The 20,485-nt window shown below is 38.4% G+C and overlaps 2 protein-coding genes across 5 annotated transcripts; both read right to left on the bottom strand.

Annotated features, from left to right (window-relative positions):
- Window positions 1–614: 614 nt before the first annotated feature.
- LOC139979074 (uncharacterized) lies at window positions 615–5,894 on the bottom strand. The gene is made up of 4 exons (XM_071989737.1): window positions 5,559–5,894; window positions 3,206–3,519; window positions 2,356–2,491; window positions 615–1,454 (listed from the first exon to the last, which is right to left on the bottom strand). Exons 2-4 carry the CDS (start codon window positions 3,508–3,510, stop codon window positions 1,296–1,298), a joined length of 600 nt encoding a protein of 199 aa, XP_071845838.1. The 5' UTR covers window positions 3,511–3,519; window positions 5,559–5,894; the 3' UTR covers window positions 615–1,295.
- A 1,184-nt stretch (window positions 5,895–7,078) lies between these two features.
- On the bottom strand, window positions 7,079–18,702 carry LOC139979073 (uncharacterized). Of its 4 annotated transcripts, none has more exons than XM_071989733.1 (4): window positions 18,524–18,702; window positions 9,661–9,974; window positions 8,836–8,968; window positions 7,079–7,961 (listed from the first exon to the last, which is right to left on the bottom strand). In XM_071989733.1, the coding sequence occupies exons 2-4, from the start codon at window positions 9,963–9,965 to the stop codon at window positions 7,794–7,796; spliced, it is 606 nt and encodes a 201-aa protein (XP_071845834.1). In that variant the 5' UTR covers window positions 9,966–9,974; window positions 18,524–18,702; the 3' UTR covers window positions 7,079–7,793. The 4 variants fall into 4 exon arrangements, with proteins under 4 accessions (XP_071845834.1, XP_071845835.1, XP_071845836.1 ...); XM_071989734.1 differs by lacking the exon at window positions 18,524–18,702 and adding an exon at window positions 12,021–12,172; XM_071989735.1 differs by lacking the exons at window positions 7,079–7,961; window positions 8,836–8,968; window positions 9,661–9,974 and adding exons at window positions 13,479–14,346; window positions 15,256–15,388; window positions 16,216–16,529 and having other exon boundaries at window positions 18,524–18,679.
- Between the last annotated feature and the right edge of the window lie 1,783 nt (window positions 18,703–20,485).

Below are 20,485 nucleotides of genomic sequence, written 5' to 3'. Positions count from 1 at the left end.
GAACTTAATTATTTAAATTTAAGACATGTAAATAGTGCATTGTGGGGCATTTTAAGGCTATTAGTTAGGTCTTTGTAAACAGATCTACACGAACGGTTGTGACAATAGCTACTTTTTGTGCGGTTGAAAAAAAGGGATTGGGAGTGGGTTTCCACCCCCCCCCCCCATCAGTGGGAATGTACACTCCACACTCCCTGGATCAAGTGCATGCAATTCGCATTGTTCAGATGGTGTGAGAGATAGGGAGTGGGGGGGGGGGGCGTTACAGCGGCTATAAGGAATATCATTTTAATATTAGAGTGATAATGCATGGTGTTTCACTGAGCTGTAATGCTGGTCGTCTTCAAAATACTCATGTCTTATCATACATTTATAGGCTTAAACCTAAACAAAATACCTCTTACAAGTTGCAAAACTATCTACTATTTGTTTATATACATGTCGTCCATAAAATAAGCCCATATTTAATATTATGTACGGGATGGGGCTACCGATCGCGTCCGGTGAATGCGAATAGGTATAGTCCATAGAGTTGATTAAATGTTAGGCTACAAAACTTAAAAGTTATCGCCTTGATCATTCCGAGAAAAAAAAAACGAAATACAAATTTCGAGTTGATTTTGCATCGGTTTATTTGTCTTCTTCTTTTTCGCTCAGATAATTAATCTGGAATTAAATAAACATGCAGGTAACGAAAACAAGGATTACGTACACCAAACCATACAAGTGATAATTTAGACTTTACAAGAGTCTCCGGTGATCGCGAAACTCACGCACTGCAAAACTCGAAAGGATATATTGTAAGTTACATAGTGGTTATTGATGGGATTAATCACACCTTTAAATTAATTAATTAATTATTACTAGTATAGTAAGCCTAATTAGCAAGTAGCTGCAAAGAACCAATTACAAGAGACGAATGAGAAAACAACAGACCATCTATCGCATCTGAAATCGAAGTTGATTTTAGATCATTTCAACAATACAATTGATTTACTTCTTCTCTTATTTAGTTTGTTAAAACCAGTAAAATAGCAAATATTTATAAAAAGGCGATCAAAGATCTATCAAATATCAAAAAGAAAGCAGAATGTGATAAAACACTTCAGATAGGCTATATATGTATAAATAGTAAGTAAGATTATTTAAACAAGTTCTTTACAATGGAGTGCGCGAACCGTTGTAGTTATATAGCTAGGAGCTATATATTTCATATTATAACAGAACACTGTATCTCATTACAATGATAACATATATTTCTATGCTTTCATCCAGGTACCAGCTATAACTACAGGCTAAGGGGTAGGCTTACAAAGTGTGCATCTCTTGAGGATAATTTCGAAAGTTCCCCATCCGCGAGGAGGACTGATACTGTAGCAGGAGAGTGGTACACATATTTCTTCTTCGCAGCAGAGACTAGCACCGGTACAACCAAGGGAAAAATACAAATCAACCTGAAGATATGAAGTAAAAGAATATTCAAACATTGTCATGCAGGACGAGTCCTTAATGGTCTGGCTTAATGTCCCTTAAAGATGCCCATTGTGGGTCGAATTTTATCATGATCTCACGGAAAGATCAGGTCTTAGAAGAACTCTATGTAATTATTATTTACCAACTGATAGTTGAGGAATGATAAAACCATGTATAACATTATTCAACAAAATTGAAATTGAAATTGGTCATGACTTGGCACAAATGAGTGTCTTATTATCAGCAGTTATGTAAGTAAATGTATCGTTGGCTGTCGATCATTTGCGTGCCCAGGATTTCAGAGGTGGTGGTGAGGGAGGGGAAGAAAATTTACCCCACCCTCCGACTGATTTAGGTATGGGAAGAGGCAGAACCTGTATAGAAGGAGCAAAGGAAAGACTTTTCAAAGGAGTGTGGGTCCTCTGGTCTTTAGAGTAGATTCCCCATGCAGTGGGCCTGGGGTTCTCCCCCAGAATGAAGTTAGTGTGAGACGTCTAACGGGGGCATTCTGATGCATATTAAGACAATGTACTAGATCTACCTATAGTCAGCTCTGAATGCAAGGTTGTGCTGATAGGTATTGTGTGTGATGTTGGGGAAGGGGTTCACCCGTAAGTATGCAGCTTTATTCTCCCAGGCTGGATGTAAATAAAAATCTGCCGGCAGAACCATTTGCCCCCGACTGAAGATGTGAGTTGGGAGTCATGCCCCGGAGTTAACATAACATGCAGTAGTCATGCCTACGTGCGTGCTTCTTCTTCATCATCAATGGCTGTGACTAATTTGGGGACGGATCGTAGCCGCCAGGAAGAAGAAAAAATATCAAGCAATTGTTAGCGAACTTTAATATTTAAGCGTTTCTATAACTTTTTCTATACTTACTGATCTAAATTCCACAACGTCATCATTTATTGATAAACCGAAAACCACCGGTTGAAATCCATTTCCGCTGCATATCGCGGATCCAGTGTTTCGTTTTTTTCGAGTTGGGCATGTGAGATCAGCTTCACAGTTTCTGCTGTAATGACCAATTGTAAAATGGAACTGTTGACGCATCTCACTATCGGGCTGCATAAGAACAGTCTACAGTGCTTCCAATGAAGAATATATTTTAAGCATTGAACTATTAAGTATATCATTAATTAACACACATTCTTATACTTGTAACATAGTACATACAATGCACTGTATGAGCTAGATAAATGCCCTTCACAACACTTAGGGGTATGTATAACCACACACACTATATATATATATATATATATATATATATATATATATATATATATATATATATATATATATATATATATATATATATATATATATATATATATATACGTAGATGTGCCTCTTTTTCTCAAGCTATGTGAATTCAACTTAATTGTAATGTTTCTTGTTTTACACTTAAGAAATGAGTTTTACAGCATTACATAATGCAACGATCGGCGTAGCGTTAGTTAATTGGGATATTCTGATCCCAGTTGTTCATCTTATTATGATTAAATTTTAGATTCCACTCATATGCATAATGTTAACGTCTTGCGGGTTTTTCCTTATTTATTATCATTATTATTATGATTATTTTTACTTGTAAGTTAGCTATAAATCATACATACCGACCTGCAGCTGAATGTCCGTAAAATAGACACTACAAACGATTATTCTTAATCATAGTAAACCGACGTATCATTAATTTAATATCACCATTTTCGATGTATATAATACGTACCGCGGGTACTTGGATTCGTATAACGCTAGCTGCTCGTCCGTGAAATTGACGATCGGTTGAAGTAAGTTTGGTGAAATACCAGGGTGATTCTGAATCAATGGAGCTGTGCCATTCGGTAAATTCATCATAGTATTTCTTAGCTGGTTCACTCTGTCTGTGTCAATGTTCGCAATCTGTTCGGCGGTCAAGGGAGGAGCTCCACACTGGGTAAATCCTGTCCCATCGGTGCACACATTTCCTGCGTCAAGGCTGATCGGAGAAACCAGCGTTATTGCGAAAAAGATGATATTTCCGAAGGAATACATTGTAGTCGGCTGAGAAAAAGGAGCGTAAAAATGCAAAATATGAACATCCATAAAAAAGGTTTAGAATGAGAGAGAGAGCTCTCCCTAGAAATAAATGTGTTCTTTCCCGAAAATAAAAAATAAATCAAGTTCAGAAGCCAAATGAGGAAGAATTGGGTCAAACTTTCAACATTTTCGTATTTTGTGACGAGTTTAAAATTAACAGCATAGCCAAAAAAAACAAAAACATAACGATAGCATAGCTATTGCAAGGAGCCTGCAGTGTAGGAATATTGTCAAAGTTTTAGAAGGCATCGGAGGTCAAGTTCGATCCTAAAGCAGGAACTTCGAGGACTAATTTACGGGAAATGAGGAAATCTTTTTAAAATTGGCAGAGGGAACAGAGAAATAAATTGATTCATAGAATGAAATAAATTAATGTGAAGAATATTACTCAAATATAAAACAAAAACAGAGCCTGGGGAAAACTTGAAGACTAATGGGAGAAGCAGGAGTATTAGTCGTTCACAAGGGTATATCAATACTGTTGAACGCCGTTTGTGGCAGTACTGACTTTTCTGTCCCACAACAATATATGTTCGTCCTGACGAAAATCTCACATTCCCTAGCAACGTCAGGACTTTTCTCGAAATATCGAAGTAAATTGTCACTCTGAATTATGAGCCGTATTGTCGAAATTTCGAGATAAATGCCGTAAATGTTAGATAAAAATGAAATTCCCAGACGAAATGTTCAATATTTCTTAGTAAAACGTCGAAATTTTGATATAAAACTCCGGAATATCGACATATAAAAACGTCCATAATTTGAGATGAAAACTCGACATTTAGATATTAAATGTGGAAATTTCAAGAGAATTCACAAGAAAAGATGAAATTCAGTGATGAAGACAGTAGAGATTATGACTTGACAATACATGTTATAGTATTTCCAATGTCTCCGCTGGGCCACTCACTCATCACCCACTTACACACATACGTACGTACCCACACACACACACACACACATTAACTTCCTCACATTTCCCTTTAGGCCTATATTACATGTAGGGATATGAGGTAAAATATAGAACCCTTTAGATTTAGAATCTTCGTACGCTACTATCTAATTTTTATGGCTACATCAAAACGGATCAAATGAGCATGGGCGTCAATCCTGGGGGAAGGGACGGGGGGGGGGACACTCCCCCACATTTCGATGGGTGGAGGACACACTATCAATCCCCCGCCCCCCCCCCCCCCACACACACACACATTTGGGAAAAGAGTAGTGTCGTGGCTCTAATTTTTTAGGGCTTACACATCTCAGGATTCATATCATCGAATATTAGAAGTTCAGTTCTATGAAAAGTGACCGAGATTTTATTCACAGATTGTTAGTTTTCATGGGTTCGAACAAATGAGGGGTATTCTATCCTGAAACATAGGGCACATGGGGCTGGGGTTTCCAGTTCGCCGCATCATTTGTCAACTTGCTCTGGGTTCTAATGTTCATGTCAATTAGAATCACTAATAAAAGAAATAATCCACCAAAAATTAAGGCCGCATGAACATTATTGCAGATTTCCTGAGTGACGAATTTGCAATTTTCTCCCGAAATCACGCAACTAGATGGCTGGTATCCAGCCTGGCAAGTGCCATCTCCAACGATCTGGCAGGTATTGAAATCTGACAATTTTCTTGGTACGCTGCGCGCTAACCGATGATGGCACTCCGCTTAGATAGTACTTACGGCCGGAATACTCCAATCGATTACGCCCCCCCCCCCACGTTTCAAATCGGATTGACGCCCCTGCTAATGAGGGTATATCAATTAATCAGAACAGCGCTAATGTCCAATTGTTAGAATGTCAACTTTGTGTACGTCCCAACACAACCAGTGCCAAAGATTGAATTTTGTGGATCTTGTAGGATGTTAGTCGCAAATAATTTCAATTTAATCGATTGAATAGTCAAATCTAATCTATTTAAATCAAGTCAAATTAAATGTCGGCTTAATAGCTGAAGATGGTTAAAAAAAAATATACAAACAAAAATAGACGTACTCACCAGTAATTTCAATGAATGTTTTATATTGCAGGTTCTGTGAAGTGCTAAATACAACTGACCACAGCAAAGCTTATAGTCATCCCCGTAATTTAACAGCACTTGCAATGCTTAGTGATCCGAATAACGTTCGTCATCGCCATATATAACGACCATGCATGAAGTAATCCGTGCAACTGTAGCCATTAATCTATATACTGCCATAACCTGCATAATTAGCTTGGTATGGCTGCTTAGCCAGTCCTGAGAGGACAAAGTCATTTGTTTTGTCCCTATTTGAAGAGTCAGGAAGTTTAAGTTTAACGAACGGTTGTATTGATCTGCATGCATGCATGCATGCATGCATGCATGCATGCATGCATGCATGTAAGGGCTGTATCCTTTATAGCAGCATTTTGCGTCCTTTTCTATGGTTTTTCACAATCTCACTGATTCCACGATGCCATAACGACATACATAACTAGCTTATCTATATGCAAATCTTACTTCAAATGTTGGCATAAAAGTCGACAAATTAACAACTTTCAACTTTGTTTTTCTCGAAGATATTTTCCGATGGGATCCAAATAAACCTCGCCCACAATATGAATATTTAAAAGTTTACGAACGTCAATGGCCAATGCGTAATACACAACACCATGCGTGATTTGTGTAGATTGTCTATGGCAGTTGTACCAGGGAGCAGTTAGAGTCCAGCTTGCTGGCTGGTTGTACCATGGAGGTTACCTCCATGGTTGTACCAAGTTACCAACTCGACGTTTTTGATCACCTCGATAGAAAATATAGACAACACAGCTTAGAGAGATACAGCCACGGCTGTGGGTGCAGGATTTTATTTTAAGGAGAGGGGTGTGGCCTTGAGGTCGTTGAAGCCGTCTACACTCATTCGGGGGGTCTGGGTGGGGGGGGGGGTATCCTCTAGGAATTCAATTATTTAAATTTGAGACATGAAATGGTGCATTGTGGGGCATATTAAGGTTATTAGTTAGGTCTTTGTAAATATATAGATCTACACAAAAGGTTGTGACAATAGCTATTTTTTGTGCGGTTGAAACTAAGGGATATGGAGTGGGTTTCCACCCCCCTCCTATCAGTGGGAATGTACACTCCACACTCCCTGGATCAAGTGCATGCAATTCGCATTGTTCAGATGGTGTGAGAGATGTGGAGTGGGGGGGGGGGGTGGCGTTACAGCGGCTCTAAGGAATATCATTTTAATATTAGAGTGATAATGCATGGTGTTTCACTGAGCTGCAATGCTGGTCGTCTTCAAAATATTCATATCTTCTCATACATTTAGAGGCTTAAACCTGAACAAAATACCTCTTACAAGTTGCAAAACTATCTACTGTGTTTATACATATCGTCCATAAAATAAGCCCATTTTTAATATTATGTACGGGATCCGATCGCGTCGGGTGAATAGGTACAGTCCATAGAGTTGATTAAATGTTAGGCTACGAAACTTAAAAGTTATCGTCTTGATCATTCCGAGAAGAAAAAAACGAAATACAAATTTCGAGTTGATTTTGCATCGGTTTATTTGTCATCTTCTTCTTTGCTTAGTTAATTAATCTGGAATTAAATTTATTAAAATAGTTTAATCACATGCAGAAATAAACATGCAGGTAACGAAAACAAGGATTACGTACACCAAACCATACAAGTGATAATTTAGACTTTACAAGAGTCTCCGGTGATCGCGAAACTCACTCACTGCAAAACTCGAAAGGATATATTGTAAGTTACATAGTGGTTATTGATGGGATTAATCACACCTTTAAATTAATTAATTAATTATTACTAGTATAGTAAGCCTAGTTAGCAAGTAGCTGCAAAGAACCAATTACAAGAGACGAATGAGAAAACAACAGACCATCTATCGCATCTGAAATCGAAGTTGATTTTAGATCATTTCAACAATACAATTGATTTACTTCTTCTTTTATTTAGTTTAATAAAACCAGTATAAGTAGCAAATATTTATAAAAAGGCGATCAAAGATCTATCAAATATCAAAAAGAAAGCAGAATGTGATAAAACACTTCAGATATATATGTAGAAATAGTAAGTAAGATTATTTAAACAAGTTCTTTACAATGGAGTGTTCGAACCGGTGTAGTTATATAGCTAGGAGCTATACATATTTCATATTATAACAGGACACTGTATCTCATTATGATATGATAACATTATATATTTCTATGCTTTCATCCAGGTACCAGCTATTACTACAGGTTAACTGGTACAACATGTGCATCTCTTGAGGCTAATCTCGAAAGTTCCCGCTACGAAGGGATAACTAACACTGTAGCAGAAGAGTGGTAGACATATTTCTTCTTCGCAGCATTTATTGCAGACACCGCCGGGGGCAGGTGTACAACCAAGGGTAAGATACAAATCAACCTGAAGATATGAAGTATAAAAAAGGGCAAACATTGTCATGCAGGACGAGTCCTTAATGGTCTGGCTTAATGTCCCTTAATGATGCCCATTGTGGGTCGAATTTTATTATGATCACAGGGAAAGATCAGGTCTTAGAAGAACTCTCTGTAATTCGTATTCACCACCTGATAGTTGTAGAATGATAAAACCATGTATAACATTATTTAACAAAATTGAATTTTGCGGGTCACGATTTGGCACAAATGAGTCTCTTATTATCAGCAGCTATGTAAGTAAATTCATCGTTGGCTGTCGATCGTTTGCGTGCCCAGGATTTCAGAGGTGGTGGTGAGGGAGGGGAAGAAAATTTACCCCCCCCCCTCCCCGACTGATTTAGGTATGGACAGAGGCAGAACCTGTATAGAAGGAGCGAAAGGAAGTCTTTAGAGTAGATTCCCATGCAGTGGGCCTGGGGTTCTCCCCCAGAATGAAGTAAGTGTGAGACGTCTAACGGGGGCATTCTGAGGCATATTAGGACAATGTACTAGATCTACCGAGGCAGCTCTGAATGCAAGGTTGTGCTGATAGGTATTGTGTGTGATGTTGGGTAAGGGGTTCACCCGTAAGTATGCAGCCTAATTCCCCCAGGCTTAATGTAAAAAAAAAAATCTGCCGTCAGAACCACTTGCCCCCGACTGAAGATGTGAGTTGGGAGTAGTGCCCCGGAGTTAACATAACATGAAGTAGTCATGCCTACGTGCGTGCTTCTTCTTCTTTATCAACGGCCGTAATTAATTTGGGGACGGATCGTAGCCGCTAGGAAGAAGAAAAAATATCAAGCAATTGTTAGCGAACTTTAATTTGTAAGCGTTTCTATAACTTTTTCTATACTTACTGATTTAAAATGCACAACGTCACCAGATGTTGTTAAAGCGAATAACACCGTTTGAAATCCATTTCCGTTGCATACCGCGTTTCCAGTGCTTCGTTTTTTTCGAGCTAGGCATGTGTCGCCTTCACAGTTTCTGCTGTAATGATCAATTGTAAAGGGGAACTGATGATGCATCTCACTATCGGGCTACATATACACGAAGAACAGTCTACAGTGCTTCCACTGAAGAATATATTTTGACCTTCACAACATGGGTATATATATATATATATATATATATATATATATATATATTTATATATATATATATATATATATTTATATATATATATATATATATATATATATATATATATATATATATATATATATATATATATATATATATATACGTAGATGTGCCTCTTTTTCTCAAGCTATGTGAAGTCAACAGTCGTAATGTTTCTTGTTCTACACTTGAAGAATGAGTTTTAATGCATAACATAATGCAAGGAACGGCGTTAGTTAGCGTTAGTTAATTGGGTTATTCCGATCTCCAGTTATTCCTACATACTATTTGTACAATCATTTCGAAGCTTAAATAGAAATCTTATCATTATTAAATTTTTAATTCCACTCATATGCATAATGTTAACGTCTTGCGGGTTTTTTCCTTATTTATTATCATTATTATTAATTTTTTTTTACTTGTAAGTTAGCTATAAGTCATACATACCGACCTGCAGCTGAATGTCCGTAAAATAGACACTACAAACGATTATTCTTAATCATAGTAAATCGTCGTATCATTAATTTATTATCACCATTTTCGATGTATATAATACGTACCGCGGGTACTTGGATTCGTATACAGCTAGCTGCTCGTCCGTGAAATTGACGATCGGTTCAAGTAAGTTTGGTAAAATACCAGGGTGATTTTCAATCAATGGACCTCTGCCACCCGGTAAGTTCATCATAGTATTTCTTAGCTGGTTCACCCTGTCTGTGTCAATGTTCGCAATCTGTTCGGCGGTCAAGGAAGGAGCTCCACACTGGGTAAATCCTGTCCCATCCGTGCACACATTTCCTGCGTCAAGGCTGATCGGAGAAACCAGCGTTATTGCGAAAAAGATGATATTTCCGAAGGAATACATGGTAGTCGGCTGAGAAAAAGGAGCGTAAAAATGCAAAATATGAACATCCATAAAAAAAAATAAAAAAAAGGTTTAGAGTGAGAGAGAGCTCTCCCGAGAAATAAATGTGTTCTTTCCCGAAAATAAAAAATAAATTAAGTTCAGAAGCCAAATGAGGAAGAATTAGGTCAAACTTTCACAATTTTCGTATTTTGTGACGAGTTTAAAATAACAGCATAGCCCAAAAAAAAAAAAAAAAACATAACGATAGCATAGCTATTGCAAGGAGCCTGCAGTGTAGGAATATTGTCAAAGTTTTAGAAAGCATCGGAGGTCAAGTTCGATCCTAGAGCAGGAACTTCGAGGAGGACTAACTTACGGGAAATGAGGAAATCTTTTTAAGAGGGAACAGAGAAATAAATTGATTCATAGAATGAAATAAATTAATGTGAAGAATATTACTCAAATATAAAACAAAAACTGGCCCTGGGGAAAACTTGAAAACTTACGGGAGAAGCAAGAGTATTAATCGTTCACAAGGGTATATCAATACTGTTGAACGCCGTTTGTGGCAGTACTGACTTTTCTGTCCCACAACAATATATGTTCGTCCTGACGAAAATCTCACATTCCCTAGCAACGTCAGGACTTTTCTCGAAATTTCGAAATAAATTGTCACACTGAATTATGAGCCGTATTGTCGAAATTTCGAGATAAATGCCGTAATGTTAGATAAAAATGAAATTTCCAGACAAAATGTTTAACATTTCTAAATAAAACGTCGAAATTTTGATATAAAACTCCGGAATATCGACATATTAAAACGTCCATAAGTTGAGATGAAAACTCGACATTTAGATATTAAATGTGGAAATTTCAAGAGAATTCACAAGGAAAGATGAAATTCCGTGATGAAGACAGTAGAGATTATGACATGACAATACATTTTATAGTATTTCCAATGCCTCCGCTGGGCCACTCCCTCATCACCCACTTACACACATACGCACGTACCCACACACACACACACACACACACACATAAACTTCCTCACATTTCCCTTTAGGCCTATATTACATGTAGGGATATGAGGTAAAATATAGAACCCTTTAGATTTAGAATCTTCGTACGCTACTATCTAATTTTTATGGCTACATCAAAACGGATCAAATGAGCATGGGCGTCAATCCTGGGGGAAGGGACGGGGGGAGGACACTGCCCCACATTTCGATGGGTGGAGGACACACTATCAATCCCCCGCCCCCACACACACACATTTGGGAAAAGAGTAGTGTCGTGGCTCTATTTTTTTAGGGCTTACACATCTCAGGATTCATATCATCGAATATTAGAAGTTCAGTTCTATGAAAAGTGACCGAGATTTTATTCACAGATTGTTAGTTGTCATGGGTTCGAACAAATGAGGGGTATTCTATCCTGAAACATAGGGCAAATGGGGCTGGGGTTTCCAGTTCGCCGCATCATTTGTCAACTTGCACTGGGTTCTAATGTTCATGTCAATTGGATTCACTAATAAAAGAAATAATCCACCAAAAATTAAGGCCGCATGAACATTATTGCAGATTTCCTGAGTGACGAATTTGCAATTTTCTCCCGAAATCACGCAACTAGATGGCTGGTATCCAGCCTGGCAAGTGCCATCTCCAACGATCTGGCAGGTATTGAAATCTGACAATTTTCTTGGTACGCTGCGCGCTAACCGATGATGGCAATCCGCTTAGATAGTACTTACGGCCGGAATACTCCAATCGATTACGCCCCCCCCCCCCCACGTTTCAAATCGAATTGACGCCCCTGCTAATGAGGGTATATCAATTAATCAGAACAGCGCTAATGTCCAATTGTTTGAATGTAAACTTTGTCTACGACCCAACACAACCAGTGCCAAAGATTGAATTTTGTGGACCTTCTAAGATGTTAGTCGCAAATAATTTCAATTTAATTTATTGAATAGTCAAATCTAATCTATTTAAATCAAGTCAAATTAAATGTCGGCTTAATAGCTGAAGATGGTTAAAAAAATATATATATATAAACAAAAATAGGCGTACTCACCAGTTATTTCAATGAATGTTTTATATTGCAGGTTCTGTGTAGTGCTAAATACAACTGACGACAGCAAAGCTTATAGTCACCCCCGTAATTTAACAGCACTTGCAATGCTTAGTGATCCGAATAACGTTCGTCATCGCCATATATAACGACCATTCATGAAGTAATCCGTGCAACTGTAGCCATTAATCTATATACTGCATGCCATAACCTGCATAATTAGCTTGGTATGGCTGCTTAGCCAGTCCTGAGAGGTCAAAGTCATTTGTTTTGTCCTATTTGAAGAGTCAGGAAGTTTAAGATTAATGAACGGTTGTATTGATATGCATGCATATAAGGGCTGTATCCTTTATAGCAGCAATTTGCCACCTTTTCTATGGTTTTCACAATCTCACTGATTCCACGATACCATAACGACATACATAACTAGCTTATCTATGCAAATCTTACTTCAAATGGTGGCATTAAAGTCGAAAAATTAACAACTTTCAACTTTGTTTTTCTCGAAGATATTTTCCGATGGGATCCAAATAAACCGCGCCCATAATATTTAAAAGTTTACGAACGTCAATGGCCAATGCGTAATACAACACCATGCTTGATTTGTGTAGATTGTCTATGGCAGTTGAACCAGGGAGCAGTTAGAGTCCAGCTTGCTGACTGGTTGTACCAAGTTACCAACTCGACGTTTTTGATCACCTCGATTGAAAATATAGACAACACAGCTTAGAGAGGTACAGCCACGGCTGTGGGTGCAGGATTTTATTTTAAGGAGAGGGGTGTGGCCTTGAGGTCGTTGAAGCCGACTACACACATTCGGGGGGGTCTGGCTGGGTATCCTCTAGGAATTCAATTATTTAAATTCGAGACATGAAATGGTGCATTGTGGGGCATATTAAGGCTATTAGTTAGGTCTTTGTAAACAGATCTACACGAACGGTTGTGACAGTATAGCTACTTTTTGTGCGGTTGAAAAAAGGGGATTGGGAGTGGGTTTCCACCCCCCCCCCCCCATCAGTGGGAATGTACACTCCACACTCCCTGGATCAAGTGCATGCAATTTGCATTGTTCAGATGGTGGGAGAGATGTGGAGTGGGGGGGGGGGTGGCGTTACAGCGGCTATAAGGAATATCATTTTAATATTAGAGTGATATTGCATGGTGTTTCACTGAGCTGTAATGCTGGTCGTCTTCAAAATACTCATGTCTTATCATACATTTATAGGCTTAAACCTGAACAAAATACCTCTTACAAGTTGCAAAACTATCTACTATTTGTTTATATAAATATCGTCCATAAGATAAGCCCATTTTTATTATTATGTACGGGATGGGGCTACCGATCGCGTCGGGTGAATGCGAATAGGTACACTCCATAGAGTTGATTAAATGTTAGGCTACGAAACTTAAAAGTTATCGCCTTGATCATTCCGAGAAAAAAAACGAAATACAAATTTCGAGTTGATTTTGCATCGGTTTATTTGTCTTTTTCTTCTTCACTTAGTTAATTAATCTGGATTTAAATCGATGAAAATAGTTAAATCACATGCAGAAATAAACATGCAGGTAACGAAAACAAGGATTACGAACACCAAACCATACAAGTGATAATTTAGACTTTACAAGAGTCTCCGGTGAACGCGAAACTCACTCACTGCAAAACTCGAGAGGATATATTGTAAGTTACATAGAGGTTATTGATGGGATAATCACACCTTTAAATTAATTAATTATTACTAGTATAGTAAGCCTAATTAGCAAGTAGCTGCAAAGAACCGATTACAAGAGACGAATGAGAAAACAACAGACTATCTATCGCATCTGAAATCGAAGTTGATTTTAGATCATTTCAACAATACAATTGATTTACTTCTTCTTTTATTTAGTTTAATAAAACCAGTATAAGTAGCAAATATTTATAAAAAGGCGATCAAAGATCTATGAAATATCAAAAAGAAAGCAGAATGTGATAAAACACTTCAGATATATATGTATAAATAGTAAGTAAGATTATTTAAACAAGTTCTTTACAATGGAGTGTGCGAACCGTTGTAGTTATATAGCTAGGAGCTATATATTTCATATTATTACAGAACACTGTATCTCATTACAATGATAACATATATTTCTATGCTTTCATCCAGGTACCAGCTATAACTACAGGCTAACTGGTACAACATGTGCATCTCTTGAGGATAATGTCGAAAGTTCCCCATCCGGGAGGACTGATACTGTAGCAGAAGAGTGGTAGACATATTTCTTCTTCGCAGCATTCATTGCAGACACCGGATATGGTAGGTGTACAACCAAGGGTAAGATACAAATCAACCTGAAGATATGAAGTAAAAAGAAAGTCAAACATTGTCATGCAGGACGAGTCCTTAATGGTCTGGCTTAATGTCCCTTAAAGATGCCCATTGTGGGTCGAATTTTATCATGGTCTCAGGGAAAGATCAGGTCTTAGAAGAACTTTCTGTAATTCTTATTCACCAACTGATAGTTGAAGAATGATAAAACCATGTATAATATTATTTAACGAAATTGAATTTTGCGGGTGACGATGTGGCACTGCAACACATGAGTGTCTTATTATCAGCAGCTATGTAAGTAAATGCATCGTTGGCTGTCGATCGTTTGCGTGCCCAGGATTTCAGAGCTGCATGGTGGTGAGGGAGGGGAAGAAAATTTACCCCACCCTCCGACTGATTTAGGTATGGAAAAAGGGCAGAACCTGTATAGAAGGAGCGAAAGGAAAGACTTTTCAAAGGAGTGTGGGTCCTCTGGTCTTTAGAGTAGATTCCCCATGCAGTGGGTCTGGGGTTCTCCCCCAGAATGAAGTAAGTGTGAGACGTCTAACGGGGGCATTCTGAGGCACATTAAGACAATGTACTAGATCTACCCAGGCAGCTCTGAAAGCAAGGTTGTGCTGAGAGGTATTGTGTGTGATGTTGGGGAAGGGGTTCACCCGTAAGTATGCAGCTTTATTCTCCCAGGCTGAATGTAAATAAAAACCTGCCGGCAGGACCATTTGCCCCCGACTGAAGATGTGAGTTGGGAGTAGTGCCCCGGAGTTAACATAACATGCAGTAGTCATGCCTACGTATGTGCTTCTTCTTCATCATCAATGGCTGTAACTAATTTGGGGACGGATCGTAGCCGCCAGGAAGAAGAAAAAATATCAAGCAATTGTTAGCGAACTTTAATATTTAAGCGTTTCTATAACTTTTTCTATACTTACTGATCTAAATTCCACAACGCCACCAGATATTGTTAAAGCGAATAACACCGTTTGAAATCCATTTCCGTTGCATACCGCGGATCCAGCGCTTCGTTTTTTTCGAGCTAGGCATGTGGCGCCTTCACAGTTTCTGCTGTAATGACCAATTGTAAAATGGAACTGTTGACGCATCTCACTATCGGGCTGCATAAGAACAGTCTACAGTGCTTCCACTGAAGAATATATTTTGACCTTCACAACAGGGATATATATATATATATATATATATATATATATATATATATATATATATATATATATATATATATATATATATATTCACACGTAGATGTCTCTCTCTTTCCCAAGCTATGTGAAGTCAAAAGTTGTAATGATTCTTGTTCTACACTTGAAGAATGAGTTTTAATGCATAACATAATGCAAGGAACGACGTAGCGTTAGTTCCGATCTCCAGTTATTCCTACATACCATTTGTACAATCATTTCAAAGCTTTAAATTGAAAACCTATCGCGACCGTGCCTTTCCATCAGCCGGACCCAAGCTCAGGAATAGTCTGCCCATATCTGTGCGGAGTTCTCCCACTCTCAGTCAGTTCAAGTCTTTGAAGACTCATTTTTTCAAGTTGGCGTTCTGTTGTACAGCGCTATTGAATACTTCGTAGATTTTAGCGCTTTATAAGTTCATTTATTATTATATTATTATAATTTAATAGAAATATTATCATTATTAAATTTTTAATTCCACTCATATGCATAATGTTAACGTCTTGCGGGGTTTTTTCCTTATTTATTATCATTATTATTATGATTATTTTTTACTTGTAAGTTAGCTATAAATCATACATATCGACCTGCAGCTGAATGTCCGTAAAATAGACACTACAAACGATTATTCTTAATCATAGAAAACCGACGTATCATTAATTTAATATCACCATTTTCGATGTTTATAATACGTACCGCGGGTACTTGGATTCGTATACCGCTAGCTGCTCGTCCGTGAAATTGACGATCGGTTGAAGTAAGTTTGGTGAAATATCAGGGTGATTCTCCACCAATGGACCTCTGCCATTCGGTAAGTTCATCATAGTATTTCTTAGCTCGTTCACTCTGTCTGTGTCAATGTTCGCAATCTGTTCGGCGGTCAAGGGAGGAGCTCCACACTGGGTAAATCCTGTCCCATCCGTGCACACATTTCCTGCGTCAAGGCTGATCGGAGAAACCAGCGTTATTGCGAAAAAGATGATATTTCCGAAGGAATACATTGTAGTTGGCTGAGAAAAAGGAGCGTAAAAATGCAAAATATGAACATCCATAAAAAAGGTTTAGAGTAAGAGAGAGCTCTCCCCAGAAATGAATCAGTGTGTTCTTTCCCGAAAATAAAAAATAAATCAAGTTCAGAAGCCAAATGATGAAGAATTGGGTCAACATTTCAAAATTTTCGTATTTTGTGACGAGTTTAAATTAACAGCATAGCCAATAAAAAAACATAACATAACATTAGCATAGCTATTGCAAGGAGCCTGCAGTGTAGGAATATTGTCAAAGTTTTAGAAAGCATCGCGGAAATCAAGTTCGATCCTTAAGCAGGAACTTTGAGGACTAACTTACGGGAAATGAGGAAATCTTTTTAAAATTGGCAGAGGGAACAGAGAAATAAATTGATTCATAGAATGAAATAAATTAATGTGAAGAATATTACTCAAATATCAAACAAAAACAGCGCCTGGGAAAACTTGAAGACTTATGGGAGAAGCAAGAGTATTAGTCGTTCACAAGGGTATATCAATACTGTTGAACGCCGTTTGTGGCAGCACTGACTTTTCTGTCCCACAACAATATATGTTCGTCTTGACGAAAATCTCACATTCCCTAGCAACGTCAGGACTTTTCTCGAAATTTCGAAATAAATTGTCACACTGAATTATGAGCCGTATTGTCGAAATTTCGAGATAAATGCCGTAAATGTTGGATAAAAATGAAATTTCCAGACAAAATGTTCATCATTTCTAAATAAAACGTCGAAATTTTGATATAAAACTCCGGAATATCGACATATTAAAACGTCCATAATTTGAGATGAAAACTCGACATATAGATATTAAATGTGGAAATTTCAAGAGAATTCACAAGGAAAGATGAAACTCCGTGATGAAGACAGTAGAGATTATGACTTGACAATACATTTTATAGTATTTCCAATGTCTCCGCTGGGCCACTCCCTCACTGAACTCATCACTCACTTACACACATACTCACGCACGCACCCACACACACACACACATGAACTTCCTCACATTTCCCTTTAGGCCTATATTACATGTATAGGGATATGAGGTAAAATATAGAACCTTTTAGATTTAGAATCTTCGTACGCCACTATCTAATTTTATGGCTACATCAAAACGGATCTATTGAGCATGGGCCTCAAACCTGGTGGAGGGGACGGGGGGACACGCCCCCAACATTTCGATGGGTGGAGGTCACACTATCAAACCCCCTATCAAAGGGCTTACACATCTCAGGATTCATATCATCGAATATTAGAAGTTCAGTTCTATGAAAAGTGACCGAGATTTTATTCACAGATTGTTAGTTGTCATGGGTTCGAACAAATGAGGGGTATTCTATCCTAAAACATAGGGCAAATGGGGCTGGGGTTTCCAGTTCGCCGCATCATTTGTCAACTTGCACTGGGTTCTAATGTTCATGTCAATTAGAATCACTAATAAAAGAAATAATCCACCAAAAATTAAGGCCGCATGAACATTATTGCAGATTTCCTGAGTGACGAATTTGCAATTTTCTCCCGAAATCACGCAACTAGATGGCTGGTATCCAGCCTGGCAAGTGCCATCTCCAACGATCTGGCAGGTATTGAAATCTGACAATTTTCTTGGTACGCTGCGCGCTAACCGATGATGGCACTCCGCTTAGATAGTACTTACGGCTGGAATACTCCAATCGATTACGCCCCCCCCCCCCCCCACGTTTCAAATCGGATTGACGCCCCTGCTAATGAGTGTATATCAATTAATCAGAACAGCGCTAATGTCCTATTGTTTGAATGTAAACTTTGTGTACGACCCAACACAACCAGTGCCAAAGATTGATTTTTGTGGATCTTGTAGGATGTTAGTCGCAAATAATTTCAATTTAATCGATTGAATAGTCAAATCTAATCTATTTAAATCAAGTCAAATTAAATTTTGGCTTAAAAGCTGAAGATGGTTATAAAAAAAAATTAAAAAAAACTAGACGTACTCACCAGTAGTTTCCAATGAATGTTTTATATTGCAGGTTCTGTGTAGTGCTAAATACAACTGACGACAGCAAAGCTTATAGTCACCCCCGTAATTTAACAGCACTTGCAATGCTTAGTGATCCGTATAACGTTCGTCATCGCCATAACGACCATTCATGAAGTAATCCGTGCAACTGTAGCCATTAATCTATATATACTGCCATAACCTGCATAATTAGCTTGGTATGGCTGCATAGCCAGTCCTGAGAGGACAAAGTCATTTGTTTTGTCCTATTTGAAGAGTCAGGAAGTTTAAGTTTAATGAACGGTTGTATTGATATGCATGCATAAAGGCTGTATCCTTTATAGCAGCATTTTGTGTCCTTTTCTATTGTTTTCACAATCTCACTGAATCTACGATGCCATAACGACATACATAACTAGCTTATCTATGCAAATCTTACTTCAAATGGTGGCAAAAAAGTCAAAAAATTAACAACTTTCAACTTTGTTTTTCTCGAAGATATTTTTTTTCCGATGGGATCCAAATAAACCGCGCCCATAATATGAATATTTAAAAGTTTACGAACGTCAATGGCCAATGCGTAATACAACACCATGCTTGATTTGTGTAGATTGTCTATGGCAGTTGAACCAGGGAGCAGTTAGAGTCCAGCTTGCTGACTGGTTGTACCAAGTTACCAACTCGACGTTTTTGATCACCTCGATAGAAAATATAGACAACACAGCTTAGAGAGATACAGCCCTGGCAGCTGTGGGTGCAGGATTTTATTTTAAGGAGAGGGGTGTGGCCTTGGAGGTCGTTGAAGCCGACTACACACATTCGGGGGGTCTGGGGGGGGGGGTATCCTCTAGGAATTCAATTATTTAAATTTGAGACATGAAATGGTGCATTGTGGGGCATATTAAGGCTATTAGTTAGGTCTCTGTAAACAGATCTACACGAATGGTTTGTGACAATAGCTACGGTTGAAACTAAGGGATAAGGAGTGGGTTTCCATCCCCCTCCTATCAGTGGGAATGTACACTCCACACTCCCTGGATCAAGTGCATGCAATTCGCATTGTTCCGATGGTGGATGAGATAGGGAATTTGGAGGGGGGTGGCGTTACAGCCTCTCTAAGGAATATCATTTTAATATTAGAGTGATAATGCATGGTGTTTCACTGAGCTGTAATGCTGGTCGTCTTCAAAATACTCATGTCATATTATATATGACATGAGTATATATATAGATGCCAGGTCATCTGCCGAGAGTTGTTCTCTCGTCAAATTTGCAGATGACACTGCCCTGATTGGGTTGATGACGAAAGATGATGACACCCAGTATATTGAGCAAATCAGAGATTTTGAGAAATATTGTGAGAGCAATTTCCTGGTTTTAAATGCTGATAAAACAAAGGAAATGGTAATAGATTTCCGTAAGTGTGGGGCTATCCCGAGTCCTGTCTGTATTAAAGCCCATGATGTTGAGCGAGTGGATCACTATACATACCTAGGGGTTGTACTGGATAACTCCTTGTCCTGGCATAGCCATGTTGATACCACACTGAAGAAACTTAACTCTAGAATGCACTGCCTGCGTAAAATGAAAACTTTTCAAATAGATGAACGTATTCTGACTATGTTTTATACTTCCACCATTTGTGGGGTATGGAAATACAATTTGATTTCTTGGGGCGGGAATGCAAGAAAGGAAGATCAGAACCGTATAGACTCTTTAATCCGTCAGGCGGGCCGCATAATTGGCAACAGCCAACCCTCTTACTCATCAAGTTATACCCATCTACTCCAACAGAAATTAGACATGATTTTGGATGATGCCGACCACCCACTGCATGGACAATTTCAGAATGCAGTGATTCCTCGGAGCGGGAGGATGAGGCTGCCGACAGCCAAAACCAATCGTCACCTCTCCTCATTCGTCCCACAGTGCATCAGAATCCATAATCAAAATTACAATCG

Source organism: Apostichopus japonicus, chromosome 13 (assembly GCF_037975245.1).
Source record: "Apostichopus japonicus isolate 1M-3 chromosome 13, ASM3797524v1, whole genome shotgun sequence".
In the NCBI taxonomy this organism is placed as follows: Eukaryota; Metazoa; Echinodermata; class Holothuroidea; order Aspidochirotida; family Stichopodidae; genus Apostichopus; species Apostichopus japonicus.
Note: the sequence above shows the minus strand (reverse complement) of the source record. Positions and strands in the feature narration are given on the sequence as shown.

Coding starts and splice junctions, on each gene's coding strand:
- LOC139979074 (XM_071989737.1), bottom strand. CDS start 3,510: ATGTATTCCTTCGGAAATATCATCTTTTTCGCAATAACGCTGGTTTCT. Junction 2,492..3,205: donor TACGAATCCAAGTACCCGCG/GTACGTATTATA, acceptor TGGTCATTACAG/CAGAAACTGTGAAGCTGATC. Junction 1,455..2,355: donor ACGTTGTGGAATTTAGATCA/GTAAGTATAGAA, acceptor TCATATCTTCAG/GTTGATTTGTATTTTTCCCT.
- LOC139979073 (XM_071989733.1), bottom strand. CDS start 9,965: ATGTATTCCTTCGGAAATATCATCTTTTTCGCAATAACGCTGGTTTCT. Junction 8,969..9,660: donor TACGAATCCAAGTACCCGCG/GTACGTATTATA, acceptor TGATCATTACAG/CAGAAACTGTGAAGGCGACA. Junction 7,962..8,835: donor ACGTTGTGCATTTTAAATCA/GTAAGTATAGAA, acceptor TCATATCTTCAG/GTTGATTTGTATCTTACCCT.